Source organism: Callithrix jacchus, chromosome 8 (assembly GCF_049354715.1).
Source record: "Callithrix jacchus isolate 240 chromosome 8, calJac240_pri, whole genome shotgun sequence".
In the NCBI taxonomy this organism is placed as follows: Eukaryota; Metazoa; Chordata; class Mammalia; order Primates; family Cebidae; genus Callithrix; species Callithrix jacchus.
Window position 1 is genome coordinate 87,319,955 of NC_133509.1, and position 15,281 is coordinate 87,335,235.

General features: G+C 37.5%; 2 protein-coding genes across 4 annotated transcripts in view; one reads left to right on the forward strand and one right to left on the reverse strand.

Annotated features, from left to right (window-relative positions):
- Positions 1 to 13,944, forward strand: part of STYX (serine/threonine/tyrosine interacting protein) — a 47,684-nt gene extending 33,740 nt beyond the window's left edge. The window contains exon 11 of the mRNA XM_035260546.3: positions 13,716 to 13,944. Within this exon, the coding sequence (XP_035116437.2) occupies positions 13,716 to 13,780 (65 nt within the window). The 3' untranslated portion in view covers positions 13,781 to 13,944. The remainder of the gene's footprint in view (positions 1 to 13,715) is intronic.
- On the reverse strand, positions 431 to 14,824 carry GNPNAT1 (glucosamine-phosphate N-acetyltransferase 1). Of its 3 annotated transcripts, none has more exons than XM_009006040.5 (7): positions 14,645 to 14,824; positions 11,049 to 11,087; positions 7,370 to 7,537; positions 5,978 to 6,040; positions 4,322 to 4,449; positions 3,235 to 3,296; positions 431 to 1,603 (listed from the first exon to the last, which is right to left on the reverse strand). In XM_009006040.5, exons 3-7 carry the CDS (start codon positions 7,521 to 7,523, stop codon positions 1,456 to 1,458), a joined length of 555 nt encoding a protein of 184 aa, XP_009004288.1. In that variant the 5' UTR covers positions 7,524 to 7,537; positions 11,049 to 11,087; positions 14,645 to 14,824; the 3' UTR covers positions 431 to 1,455. The 3 variants fall into 3 exon arrangements, with proteins under 3 accessions (XP_009004288.1, XP_078191101.1, XP_002753958.1); XM_078334975.1 differs by lacking the exon at positions 14,645 to 14,824 and adding an exon at positions 14,158 to 14,429; XM_002753912.7 differs by lacking the exon at positions 11,049 to 11,087.
- Positions 14,825 to 15,281: the final 457 nt, after the last annotated feature.

Consider the following 15,281-nt stretch of genomic DNA (forward strand, 5'->3'; position numbering starts at 1 on the left):
TTTTAACATGAGTTTTTAATTATCAGAATTTACCTGATAAAGACTACTCTGCCAAGATTGTAGTAGGACTTCTGAAAAGAGAACTAGCTTTGTTGCTTTTCACTCAGTACAGATCAGTTCGTCTGCATAGGTCATAAGTAGGTAAGTAGAGCACTCTTGGTGAAGGATTTGTTGTTTTGGAAAGCCAACTATATAGCTGACTGCATGGAGGGAAATCCAAAATCCAGATGACGTGGCATGAGTCAAAGGGATGAGAAACACTGGTATTTTCTTTGCAAGTTCGTTTTACAAAGAGTACATAAAACTAAAATTTTATGAATTATGACTTAACCTAATAGTTCAAGAGCAGACTCAAGAAAAGCGCAGATGTGATTCTAAAAGAAGGCTACTCACATACAAACAGGTTTAATGTAATATGGAATGCAAAAGATTGGAACCATTAAAGTATTTAATTCTTATTTCAACTTTAAAAAATAATTAAGATAAATTAAACAGGATAATGACCAAAATAGTGCCATTATAATCACATTAAAAAGTAAAGCTTCCATCAACATTTAACGAATTTGGCAAATCCAGTAAAACACATTTTTAAGTATTGTATTTCGTTCAGTTTTGTGATATTTCATTTTTGAAAAAACTTATTCAGAAGAGAGGCTTCAGATACCCAGGAAAAGAAAAACAGGGTAGAAATACATATGCTGGGTTTGCTAATTCACTGTTTAAAAAGTATCTTAGATGTCCCACTATAATTGCTCTTAGATGTTTTTAGCAAATGAATAATTACAATTCACAGATAAGACAAGTGGTACTTTTTATCTACATAGATTTATATAAACTTTTAGTAAAACGTTTAAATTTTTTACTTTTAATCTTGTCAAATAATTTTCATTTCTTCTACTTTAAAAGGCTGGCCAGGTTGTTTGCCTGTATTGGGATCAACGATTGTTGGACTACACAATGTTTAATTATAATAACTAATTTATCCAGTCTGACTTAATATGTTGGAAACAATACACCCCTAAGTGTATTGAGATGTTTCTGTGAAACAAAAATATTTAATTTTATGCATGTGATAAGAAACAGCCTTACTCAATATATACTTTTTTTTATGAGCAACACACATAGCAGACATGTAACTCCTTATTACCCATACTCTTGACGACCAAGAAATGAAGCCAAACTTTTAGAAAAATACGATGCAAGAAAATTCAAGTTAAAAATATATTCCTTTGGTTAAAAATCATCCCCTTTATAATATTCATTTGTAATCTAAATTCACAGCATATCCCACCAGCCCAAAGTAATCTTCTAAATGTCATTACACTTGTAGTATTACAATGTTTTTTCAGTCCAGTATTTATGGAGGTCACTCGGCTGTAGCAACAAAACATTTCAACTCTAGGAAGAGTGTAGCCTTGTAGCAGTAGCTCCTTTGACAATTTTCTTATAAGACTTTTACTTGAGAAATCTCCGACACATGTAGTTTTCTTCAGATACAGTATATCCAAACTTTTTATAGAAACCAACATTTTGTGGTAGACATTCAAGGGTAATCTTGTAACAGTTCAGTTTCTTGCTAAGCAAAGTAAGGGTTGATAATAACCTGAAATTTAAAAACGGGGAGGGTGAGGAGATAGCATTTATTAATAAAAATTGATTTTAGTAACTATGAATTAATGTTATAAAACTTCAGTTTTCTTAGAAATAGGCTTTTATTATGGCTTTTCCCATTGCATTCATGTAAGTTGATAAGCATTTAAATCACCAAAGCATTAGAGTCAAATATATCTAGTAATCTCCAGCTCACTGATAAATAGGACAAATACTAAACTCCCTCTAAGCCCTCTTTAAAAATGAAATTTAAGGCCAGGTGTGGTGATTCGTATCTGTAATCCTAGCTGAGGCCCAGGCGGGTTGATCACCTGAGGTTGGGAGTTCAAGACCAACCTGACCAACATGGAGAAACCCTGGCTTTACTAAAAATAGAAAAAAATTAGCCGGGTGTGGTGGCGCATTCCTGTAATCCCAACTACTGAGGCTGAGGCTGAGGCAGGAGAATCACTTGAACCCGGGAGGCAGAAGTTGCGGTGACCCAAGATCATGTCATTGCACTCTAGCCTGAGCAACAAGAGCGAAACTCTTGTCTCAAAAAAATAGAGACCAAAATTATTTGGTTTAAGTTATTTAATCTATTTAAACAACTTAGGAGCAGTCAACATTCCCACATAAAATGAGTGTATTTTTAAAGCTACTTTAATATTTATGAAGGTGTGTATCAGATTAACTCAAGATTGGTCTAATTAATATGAACTGGAAACAAATCAAGTCTACATCTATACAAACTCTTTGTGAATCCAACCCCAGTATTAAAGTATGGATCTAAATGCCTTTGAGCATAAAAACTATAAAGATCTACAAACTTGATCAGGCAAAGTGGTTCACGCCTGTAATCCCAGCACTTTGGGAGGCCTACGCGGGTGGATCATGAGGTTTGGAGTTCGAGATCAGCCTGACCAACATGGTGAAACCTGTCTCTAATAAAAATACAAAAATTAGCCAGGTGTGGTGGTGTTCGCCTGTAGTCCCAGTGGCTCAGGAGGCTGAGGCAGGAGAATCGCTTGAACCTGGGAGGCATAGGTTGCAGTGAGCCGAGATCAGGCCACTGTACTCCAGCCTGGGCGACAGTGAGACTCCATCTCACAACAAACTAACAAAAAACAGACCCTGTCTCAAAAACTGAAAATTATAAATTATAATAAGATGCAAGTTCTTATAAAATAGACAATAAATCAGTGTCACTTATTTTAAATGATTTAGATAAACAGAGGAGATTATACAGTGAAGCCTGTTTCAGTATGTATGTCTACAATTTACGAGAATGACAGATCATAGAATATTCTGTTATAGTTCTACATTTCCTTTGTTATTAAATATGACAGAGAAGCTGGGGCAAATCTAATTAGCCCAAAAGTTTGTCTCCTACTATATAAGAGTATTACTATAAAAGTTAATAATTTAAAGATATACTGTCTGTAAACAAGTATACTTCCGATTTTCAAACTTTAAAGCAAAATATGTATAATACTTTATTTCTTCATGAAATTCAGTCTAAACTATTGGAGTGAGAATGAGTTCAGAATTAATGAAGCCAAAAAGAACTTCAAACAAGTATCTTCATAAGAAACTAAACTGGAACAAAATTTATCCAGGATTACCTTGTTTCTGCCTACTTACAATTTGCCAAGCTGCTTTCCTCTGCATTCATCACTAACGACAACATCTTCTACTCTTCCTCTCTGAAAATATTTACATTGTTTAAAGGAGTAAGCATTTACTTTTGTTTTCAGCTAAAACGGTAAGAATTTACTGATAATAAGAAGTATATTTTGTAAACTTAAACTTCACAGAAACCAAAATGCAAAAAATATTATAAGGTGAAGGCTGTTTTTGTATTTATTTCTATGACTTATGAGAATGAGAGATCACAGAATATTCTGTAATACTTGAACATTTCTTTTGTTTTTAAATACGACAGAGAGGCTGGGGCAAATCTCATCAGCCCAAAAGTTTGTTTCCTACTAGTATAAGAGCACTACTATTAAAAGTTAGTAATTTAAAGATGTTAAAGATGTTTTTACTTATTAAATAGTATGAGTCAACTTGTGGGCTAAACTTGTTTTGGCTATGTCCCTAACCTTCCCACCCCATTGTCTTTAAACAAGTAGAATCAACATCACCAAAATGTTGCCTTTTTATGAATATATCCATCATTCTACTCCTTGCTTAGCAAGTTATTTTAGATAGCCAAATAAAATTAATGTCTAGTACAGAAACCCCACCAAAATTATTAAGTGTCACAGAACACATCCCAAGTATTCCTACCTTATTCTCACTGAATTACTAAAGTTTTCTCTCTTTATTATTTTATGAGTTATTGAGGGCTGAAAGGGCACTACACGCACTAGATATGAGGACAGAATAATAGTCTGAATACCATTTGGAAACAGAAATTTGTGTTAATGTGTATTCAAAGTATTGTTTTCTTAAAAGAGTAACATAAGAGGTTTTGTGCATTACTGCTAAATAGTTTGGTTTCTCTATGGCTATATCAAATTGATTCACCTTACATAATAATTTTAGCATACAATTCATACTGTTAATACAGTTTCTTTCTTAAAGCACCCAGAACACACTGGTAAAGATATTTCTAAGAAGTACTGAAAAGCAGTGAGAAAACAGATTTGTCTAATGGAAACTCAAAGCCAGTTGTGCTAGAAAACACTTGTTCATTTTACTTATAAGCATTACTGTGAGCACATACCTTAGCACAGGAATGGATGAATTTATGTTCTATTATCAGAGTTGCTGTAGCAACGATCTGTCCTAGAGTCACATCTTCTACAACTGTAACATAATAATCCCCAGATTTCTTCATATGCTCAAAAGATTCTGTGGAAATTGGACAACAAAGTGTTATATAGTAGACATTCAACTTTATGAGTTGCCAGAAAAATACTATGATTAGCTGACTTAATTACTAAATATTTAAAGCTATTTTACCATAGGAATTTACCTTCCATTTCTAAAGAAAATATTACCAAGTAGTTGAAATACCAGCAATTGGTATCAATTGGAATATAGCCTATATACATTCGAAATATCCGCTAGCAAAATAAAGACTAATATAGCTGTTTTTAAGATAAGATGATCAGCTTATGGATCAGGAAGTAAATGGCTGAAACACTACTTCCATGACTGACTAATGAACAATTCAATTTCTTCATTTACTTACTTTAGATTTCTTTAACCTTTATACTCAATAGATATTCAAATATAACAAAATTCTGCCCATTTTAAGAAGAGCATGTTTACACGGCTCAATTCTAGAATTTCTGTCTTTGGTTTCAAAATATTTTTACAAAACAGCTTTCAATTTTCCCTTTGTGATCAAAAGTGTTTTGTGATAACATGACTTGCTCTTGTTTGCTTTGAGAGCACCTTGCAAAGGAAGTAAAACATAATCTGCTTCCAAGTCGCATAGCAAATAAGTGCAAAGATACTTCTCAATGGATTTTCAGTACTATTGCTGTAATAACATGGTTTCCTATCTAATTGATGTGCATGCCAGGAGAAATTCAGGAATTAAAACTGAGGCTAATAGTTTTTCATTGTTAATTTCTATAGTTTCATTCCAGATACAGATCTAAAATGGGAAAAAGAGATAAAGTCAATGAATGAAAATAAACAGAATCAGAGAATAATGGCCCTCATTCTCAGGAGGGTCAAATAGAGTTCAATACAAAATTACCTATTATAAGGAAATGAAGAATTATAATTCCTCAGCTATTAAATATTACTAAATATTTAGTAATGATGAATTAATAATACTTCATTACCATTATAATGGGAAAAAGCAGTGTTAGTTAAAACAGGAGAAAGCAGTGGTAGAGCACTGGACAGAATTAACGTTTTATTCCTCTTCATAGCAGTAACTCCCTGTGATCTTGGGTAAGTCTTTGGATCTCTAGTCTAGACTCCCATTTTCTCATATGTCTAAAAGAGGGGGGTTAGATTAACTCTTAAGATACCTGCTAACCTTAAACTTCAATACAAATAAACCTCAAAATAAATTTAAAACGTATGCTCTTACATTTTTGATTCAGTAATAAAATTTCTGTAAATAACCAAAATAAGGGAAATACTACAAAACAAAAATCTCTAGAGCAACCACCTAGGTCCTATTCTACAGTAATTATCTAATAAAGTAGTCAGATATTTTGCAAAACAAAGTTACTGGTACATTTGGAATTCTAGAATGACTCAGCCACATTAAACATTTAAATAAGAAAATAGCTAATTTGTTGTTTGAATAATTTCCAGCTATTTGAACAAAAACAGAAGTGGCCACTGAACAGCTCTAAACGAAAATGAAATCAGGTTTCCCTTTATTTCAGGAAAAAGAGGCTATAGTACTTACTCATAAATTGTTCAGGGCTGACAACTCCAGTCTCTGTTAGCTGACCCAATACCTTAAAGAAACCTAGTTTTGAAAAACAGATTTCAAATTATGAGAAGAGGAAAAGACAGAGTATGAAAAGAAGCAATATGTTAAGCAGGTGGGCTTATGGGCAGTTATTCAGAACTTTCCATAATCATCTTTTAATTATTAAAACAAAGTGAACCCTATTCTTCTGTAATCACTACATATCACAACAACAAAAATAACAGGTTTTACAATGCTTTTACCTGCATAAGATGTTTTATATAGTGCTGACCTGAATATCTAGTATTTATAGACCCAGAACAAACATTTTTCAATGTTTTATATTTTACATTAAGTTCAATAAAAAGGATACCAAATTTTTCCAAATATATATGTGGTTTTATTTAAAGGTGCAATATGGCCAAATACTATATCTGTAAATTAAAGTATATGTAACATTGTTGAGATTACACTCTTTAAAATAGTAAATTCTAGTTAATTTCACTAGTGTTATCTGAAATTAATGTGAACGCTATACCTGGAATTTTGAAAATCCTTTTTTTTTTTTTTGAGATGGAGGCTTGCTCTGTCGCCCTGGCTGGAGTCCCAGTGGGGCAATCTTGGCTCACCGCAACATCCGCCTCCTGGGTTCAAGTGATTATCCTGCCTGGGCCTCCTGAGTAGCTGGGACTACAACTACAACCTCGTGCCACCACACCCTGCTAATTTTGGTATTTTTGGTAGAGACGCAGTTTCACCATGTTGGTCAGGCTGGTCTCAAACTACTGACCTTGTGATCTGCCTGCCTCAACCTCCCAAAGTGCTGGGATTACAGGCATTAGCCACTGTGTCCAGCTGAAAATCTTAACTTTACTACACTCAATCATCAATTAGGCCAAAATTAGGTCCTTCAGGCTGTCTAGCAAAGAGAAAATTGTGAAAAGTACAAAGCTGACTTTTAATTACTAAAGTTTAAGGAAGTTCACTTGGAAAATTTGGAGATTAAAAAAAAAGAAATGTGTAGAAAAACCCTTTAATGTATCCAAGGAAAATTATTTACACCTTAATTCCCCAATCAGCTTCTTAAGATTCCTCTTTATGTGTCATTATGCAGGATAATTTCATTTTTGTTAATGGGAAATCTTGGCTTATTTAGAAAGGAGTGATGTTGCATTTAAATCATTTTAAATGTTTCATAGTAATATTTGGTCTTAGTCATGAAACATACTCATTGGTATTGAGTGTCCGTCACTTTAAAAATTAAGAATTATATGAAAAACGTACAAAAGTCAAATATTTAAAAAAATTATCCACATCATAATGTTCATAGAGAAAATGGAAGGGCTAACTCTAATTTTAGGCAAGATTGGTAACTGAGTACATTACCTCTATTTAAATCAGCAGTACAAAGAGGCCTCAAAACCAAGCCTTCACCAGGATGTGTTGGGGAAATGGCTGGAGAAAATGTAGCTGTATTCTGACTCCAGTCCACTTCTTTGAGTAGACTTGGGTCAAACATTGGAGTTTCATCAGGTTTCATCTTCCTAGTAAGTTCTAAAATAAGAATTTAAATATTAACTCATTTAATAGAAGGAAAATTATGATTGTCGTGAAAGTTAATATAAATTAATGCAATTAGAAGCATTCCTTTAGCAGATATTCGAGATATTTTACTGCAACCTGTCTTGAATCTAACATTAAATACCACAACTACAGATAAATGGAAAAATGCTTACTATCAGATAGAAAATGGATAAGTGACTAAATTAGTAAATTTTAAACTATAAAATCTCATTTATTATCAGGTTTTTTTTTTTTTTTTTTTTTTGGGACATGGAGTCTTGCTCTGTCACCAGGCTGCAGTGCAACCTCCAGTTCCTGGATTCAAGTAATTCTCCTGCCTCAGCCTCCTGAATAGCAGGGATTACAGGCACCTGCTACCATGCCCAGCTAATTTTTTTTTTTTTTTTCAGATGGAGTTTTGCTCTTATTGCCCAGGCTAGAGTGCAATGGCATGGCCTCAGCTCACCGCAACCTCCACCTCCTAGGTCCAAGCAATTCTTGTGCCTCAGCCTCCTGAGTACCTGGGATTATAGGCATGTGCCACCACACCCAACTAATTTTTTGTATTTTTAGTAGAGATGGGGATTCTCTGTTAGTCAGGCTGGTCTCGAACTCCTGACCTCAGGTGATCCGCCTGCCTCAGCCTCCCAAAGTGCTGGGATTGCAGGCATGAGCCACTTCACCTGGCCAATTTTTTATATTTTTAATAGAAACGGGGTTTCACCATGTTAGCCAGGCTGGTCTCAAACTATTGAACACGCAACCTCAGGTGATCAGCCCACCTTGGCCTCCCAAAGTGCTGGGATTACAGGCACGAGCCACGGAGCCCGTTATTATCAGGTTTTTTGAAACATGTTTTTTCCTCTGGGTTGATGCTACTAATGAATAGCTGACTTTTCATGGGCTCTTAAATTTTTTACATTATGTCCTTGGATTTATTATTTTCTTTCTCTCTTTTTTTTTTTTTTTTTGAGATGGAGCCTTGCTCTGTCACCCAGGCTGTGGTGCAGTGGCACAATCTCAGCTCACTGCAACCTCCGCCTCCCGGGTTCAAGCAATTATCCTGCCTCAGCCTCCCAAGTAGCTGGGACTACGGACACCTGCCACCGCACCCAGCTAATTTTTGTATTTTTAGTAGACACGGGGTTTCACCATCTTGGCCAGGCTGGTCTCGAACTCCTGACCTCATGATCCACCTGCCTCAGCCTTCCAAAGTGCTGGGATTACAGGCATAAGCCACCGTGCCTGGCATGAATTTATTATTTTCAACAGGAAATTGCAAGGGGGAAAAATGTATATATATATAAAAAAAGTAATCTTAGTCTTCCTTGCCACTAAAGAAAACTTACTGGACATGTAGCTTTAAAATAAAAATGAATCATGAACAGAAGATAACTGATGAACAGGCTCAAATTATTTTCTGTATTCTCAGAAATACTTGACCTTGGCCATGATAGATATACACTAAGAGTGTTGCTGAATTTTGTTTTCATAGCAGGTTTTCTAAAAATCTATTGTGTGGGCCAGGCACGGTGGCTCATGCCTATAATCCTAGCACTTTGGGAGGTGGGTGGATCACCTGAGGTGAGGGTTTCCAGACCAGTCTGACCACCATGGCGAAATCCTGTCTCTACTAAAAATATAAAATTAGCCAGGTGTGGTGGTGGGCACCTATAATCCCAGCTACTTGGGAGGCTGAGGCAGAAGAATCACTTGAACCCAGAAGGTGGAGGTTGCAGTGAGCCAAGAGCACACCACTGCACTCCAGCCTGGGCAACAAGAGCAAAACTCCATCTCAAAAAATAAAATTAAAATAAAAATGTATAGTTTAAGTTTCTTGGTTGCATCTAAGCAGCTTGAAAATAGCCAGTGTTTTCCATGCTACTGAAAAGTGATCATGGTATTTCCCCCTCTATTTTGAACATTTAGAAATGATTAGGTTCTCACTAGTTGTAGTGTTTTAAAACTGAGACTAAATAACAGAGAAGTAAATGACAGGAAGGATGAAAAACAAATCATATAAAGCATAAAATGGATCAGGGGCCTTCTGTGGAGCACAGAATGGCTAAAAGAAACAGATGTTTCCCAACAATTACAAGTTGAGTATCCCTTATCCAAAATGCTTGGGACCAGAAATGTTTCAGATTTTGGATTTTTTTCCCCAGATTTGGGGATATTTGTATATAGATAATGAGATATCTTGGGGATGGGACCCAAGTCAAAACAAAATTCATTTGTGTTTCATATACACCTTATACACATAGCACAAATATTTTATACAATATCTTAAATAATTTTGTGCATGGAAAAGTTTTTGTACGTAAATCAGGTGTGCAATTTTCCACTTGTGGCATTATGTTGGCCCTCAATAAAGTTTCAAATTTTTGAGCATTTTGGATTTTTGGATTAGAGATTAAAAAAAAAAAAAGCAGCCTCTAATTTACTTTATACTCAGTTAAAGAACTCCCTCTCTCTCTCTCTCTCTCTCTCATATATATATATATATATATATATATATATATGTATGTATTTTTTTTACATATTTTGTTTATTTATTTTTTTGAGATAGGGTTTTGCTCTTGTTGCCCAAGCTGGAGTGCAATGGCAGTATCTCAGCTCATCCCAAGCTCTGCTTCCCGGGTTCAAGTGATTCTCCTGCCTCAGGCTTCCGAGTAGCTGGGATTACAGGCATGTGCCACCACGATAGCTAGTTTGGTATTTTTAGTACAGACTGGGTTTCTCCACGTTGGTCAGGCTGGTCTTGAACTCCTGACCTCAGGTGATCTGCCCTCCTCGGCCTCCTAAAGTGCTGGGATTACAGGCATGAGCCACTGACTCCCTCCCTGGCCCAGGCCAAGAAACTATATTTTAATGAGAGAACAATTTGCCCAATAACGGAACTCCCAATTGTTCCTTATTTCATAAGTCACAATATGCTTTAGGGCATATATTCCTAACTTTTTGTTAAACATGGATACTAAGTTTCTTCGTGTGTAATTCTATGTAACTGTATAAATAATGCTGCAATATAGTTAGTTATGGGAAGATAATGTGATGTGATGTAACAATAGAAGTTAACACTTGCTCAGCACTTATGTGCCAGACTGTTCAAAGAACTTTAATAGTTCATTTATTTCAACCATCCTACAGGTTAGGCATGGTTATTATCTACATTTTAATAGGTGAGAAAATGTTAAGTAACTTGCCCAAGGTCACAAAATTCTGAGTCAGGATTTAAACCTAGGCATAAAAGGAGCATGAACTTTGGAATCAAACTTGGTGTTCAAATGTTAACTGTATAATTACTAAGGTAATGAGGTTCTTAAGTTCTAGTTTCCTTATTTGTAAAGTGGAGATGAAATTATTGGAAGAATGAAATGCATTACTGTTGCAAGCAAGCACTTAGCAGTGCCTGGCATACTGTTAAATACACAATAAGATAAATGCTAACTAGCAATAAATTTAAAATTCAAGTTTATAAATTCTTGTTCATTTTTTTCACCTTTAATTCATGAATCGGGCACTGTTCTCCGTACAGGGACTACAAAAAAAAAAAAAAATGACAGGCACTTATGTCTATGTTAAACCAAAAGTTAGCATTCTTGGATAGAAAAGAATAACAACATAATTTATAATGTAGACTGCTAAGAAATCCCCCCCCGCCCCGCACACAAAAGGATTCAGATCAATTTATGCTGCATGCACTGTACCTAGTTCTAACAATATTAAGGAAAATGTAAAAATTGTCATGATCAAACAAAAACTTCAAATTTAACAACTTGACTATCCATTCAAAATAAGATTTTTGTTTTATTCTGTTTTGAGACAGGGTCTCACTCTGTTGCCTACGCTGGAATGCAGTAGTGCAATTCATAGCTCACTTGCAGCCTTGAACTCGGCTCAACTGACTCTCCCACCTCAGCTTCCCAAGTAGCTGGGACTACAGGCTCATACCACCACACCTGGCTAATTTTTGCATTTATACTAGAGAGGGGGTTTTTGCAATGTTGCACTTGAACTCCTGACCTCAAGTGATCCTCCCTCTTCAGACTCCCAAAGCTCTGGAATTACAAAAGTGAGCCAGCACGCCCAGCCAAAACATGTTTTTAATAGATGAATTTGAGTGATGTGTTTTAGTGTCTGTTCCTGGTAATTGGACCCTTGAGGTTTTTGTGTGTAATCTCATCAGAAAGGTGGGTAGCAACATTGTTTTTCAGGTATATAGATAAACAGGCTAAATATTTATTAATAAAGTGAAATGTGTATAGTATTAAAAATGTAAATTCCTCGAGGCAGCACACTATTGAAACATTTTGGACATGCTATTAAACATAGTTGTAAGTACAAAGTATAAAGAAAACTCAAAGAGAATTTGTCAACATTAACATTTAACTAGATTCCTTTTTCCTGTAAAGTTGTCTGTGTTTACAATAAAAATATAGTCTAGAAAACATGAAAAATAAGGTTAATAATTTTCATGAGGATAGAAGTATACAGGAAAACAACTAGGATTATGGAACCCTTAACTAATGAATTTTAACAGGAAGTACTAATATTTTCCTGTACTTTAATGAGACGGTCCTATTCCATGACTGATCATAAAAATACATAATATTGGCTAACACTTACTGAAAGCTTTCTATATATTAACTCTTAAAAATACAATGAACGATGTATCATTATTATCCCAATTTTACAGATAAGGAAGCAGGAACAGTAACTTGCTCAAGGTTACAGTGCCAACCAGGGACAGAGTGAGGATTCAAAATGAGGCAATAGGGCCGGCTTCAGCAGTCCCTGACCTGTGCCATTACACAGGGCACTGCACTTAGTTTAATACCCTGCTGCCACTGTTTTGATATTCTTAATTTTTTAACAAAGAACCTACATTTTAATTTGGATTATCACAAATTACATAGCCAGTCCTGCTAGGTAGTATGACTTCAGACTCTGCTCTTAACCATTATTACACCGAAGATGTACTAAAGTAGATAAATTCCCTACCTTATTGATGTACAAGAGTTAAAAATTAAGTCATAAGCAGCACTTAGAAACATTAAACAAAGCATTCCAGATTGAAATAAGATTCTGTTAACCAAACAATCAGAAATAAACATCAAAATTGTTTTTATGAGCTACTTTACAAACAGTCATTCTGAAGGCCCACTTTATCCTCAAACGGTAAAATTCTCCTGGTGCCCAACTAATATACTGGACAAGGTAAAGCAAAATATGACTTGATACTCGGATCCAAAGGGTTTTAGAATAATCTTTTAGCCTCTTCAGGTACCCCAGATACTGCAAAACTAGGAAATTTCTGCAAATAAAATTGCACAATTGCTTGAAGCGGAAATCTCATCATATCATTAGGGTCTTTAAAGTTTCTAGATTAACTTTAAAAATAAAGAAAGTAAACACTAACCCTCCTTAAGTATTCCTCAGAACCTTCTCTGATTAACTGCTAAATTAGCACACATTTAGAAGACACGCTTATGCCTAACCCTAGCCCAATAATGCCTAATGAATGAATAACGAATAAGACTTACCAGTAGGTCACATTTCAACAAATCCAGGACAAAAAAAAATAATAATAATTAAAAAAATTCCCAAACTGCCTCAAGTAACATCACAAAAAACATACACCAAGTTCATTTTTACTAGTCATCACATCAATTGAATATTTTTTCACTAAATTGAATAGTTTTTAAACAAAATTTCAACGATTTGGCTTCCAAGCCTCAGACTGGAATATGAGCGGGGAGAGAGGCTGCTGCTAGAAGCAAGCAACTGAGAGCAACAAGTAATAGACACCGGAGATGAAGATTTTAAAAGTCGATCTACAAATTTTAAAAACATAATCTAAGGCCAAATCTAAACCTGTATATAAATTAAACCTAAGCCTATATATTTCTCAAGAGCTTCTAGGGCACCCTCTAAGTACAGATGAATGGGGAAGGGGGGCACTTCGGATTCCTTTACATACATTTTATAATCAGTTCCATAACAAGAATCCATTCTGAATTAATTTTGTTAATGATTTTTAACACACCTGGCCATATTTATTAAATTCTGTAACGAATTTAATAAATATGTAATTTAAATTACAAATAAATTTGTAATGGATTTTCTAAAGTATTTTCTGATAGTTTATTTGACCTTTACAATCTAGGCGTTATTTCCAGTCTACCGATGAGGAAGCTGGAGCACCGGAACTCCCAAGACTTGCCCCTCTAGGTAACACAGCAAATAAGTGACTTGGGGTTAGAATCCTCTGGTTTTCGCATCTTGAGCTCTACTACGATCCTCAACAGACCCCAATCTTTACATCATTATACCATACATCTAGCTCTTTCTCACCTATTCGGCAAATCCTGCCTAAATAAATTTCTTGAGATCCATTCTAGTACTCGTTCATGGGGGATTATCCTAACAAAACGAATCCTATAATCGCCCGTTCCATTTTATATGAAAATTTTAAATGTTTGGCTTACATAAACATTAGCTCCTACAACAGAAATCACAGTACAGTACTCGGTGTTTCTAGGGGTAGGAGCCTAGGTAAAAAAAAAGAGACAAAGGATGTCTCTCAGTAGCCTGGGGAAAGCGCCGACCTAGTCCGTGCGGAGGAGGTTTTCGGAGCAGCTGCCTGTCTCAGTGGTTCCAGACAACCGTCGTATGCGCCCTGAAATGGAAGTGGGGAAGGGGAGAAGGGGCCTGGGGCGTTCGTCCTCATTCAAAACCGATGGCTGCAGAGAGCGCGACCAACTGTCTCATTTTCCACGCCAAAGCCTGGGGAGCGAAGTTCCGACCTCAATCCCTGTTGCAGCCCTGCCAGGCCAAGACCCGCGCATGGCCGGACCGCTGGCCATCATCCTTAACCTCTGCTCCAGGTGCGCGTGCGTTCAACTTCCTGGGAACTGCGCTCCACACCATGTGCGCCCAGCTGGCGAGGATCAACGCCCGGCTCCTCCACCCAGCACCCCCAGGGGCCTCACCGGGGCACCTGACACACCTGTTAGATAAACCTGAAGGCAGGCCCGCCCCGGCCCTAGCGACACACGGTCCCCCTCTCGCCACCCGGCCACGGTCCCTCCTCACCCGTAGAGGCCCCGCAGTCGGCGCTCCTAACCAGGCGCGTCGGACTCTCCCCCACCAGGGTGCACAGCACCGGATCCGGATCCGGCTTCAGCGCCAGCCCCACCTCCTTCTCCACCGCCCGCGCCACAGTCGGTAACCGCGGCCCAGACGTGGCAGCGCCAACGCCTCCACCCCGCCTCTGCCCCCTCACGCAGGCGCCACCCGCCCAGGCCCGGCGAGCGAGGGGAGGGGCCCGGAAAGAGGAGGCGGGACCGGGAGGGTGAGGGGCGGGGTCCGAGGGGCGGGGGCGGGACCAGGAGGGTGAGGGGCGGGGTCCGAGGCACGGGGGCGGGACCAGGAAGGCGAGGGGCAGGGCCTGAGGCTTGCGTCAGTGCCTGGGGCGGTGGCCGCCGGACCAAAGCTGGGCTCTCCAACTCCTCCTCCTCGTTCCCCAAGGCCTTTCCCACCGCGTCATTGTCTTGGTTTATCTGCAGGTACGTATACCAAGCAGTCAGCCCAGCAGCGCGAGGGGTGACCAGTGTGGGCCTCTTTGATTCTGAGACAGAAGGCTCGACCACTGGCCCTCTCCATTTGTCCCTTGTTGCCCTCCCCTCATGATCCAATCAATTAATTAGGACTTTTCCTACCAGCTGGCAGC

Coding starts and splice junctions, on each gene's coding strand:
- GNPNAT1 (XM_002753912.7), bottom strand. CDS start 7,523: ATGAAACCTGATGAAACTCCAATGTTTGACCCAAGTCTACTCAAAGAA. Junction 6,041..7,369: donor TACTGCTGATTTAAATAGAG/GTAATGTACTCA, acceptor TTTCAAAACTAG/GTTTCTTTAAGGTATTGGGT. Junction 4,450..5,977: donor CAGCCCTGAACAATTTATGA/GTAAGTACTATA, acceptor CAATTTCCACAG/AATCTTTTGAGCATATGAAG.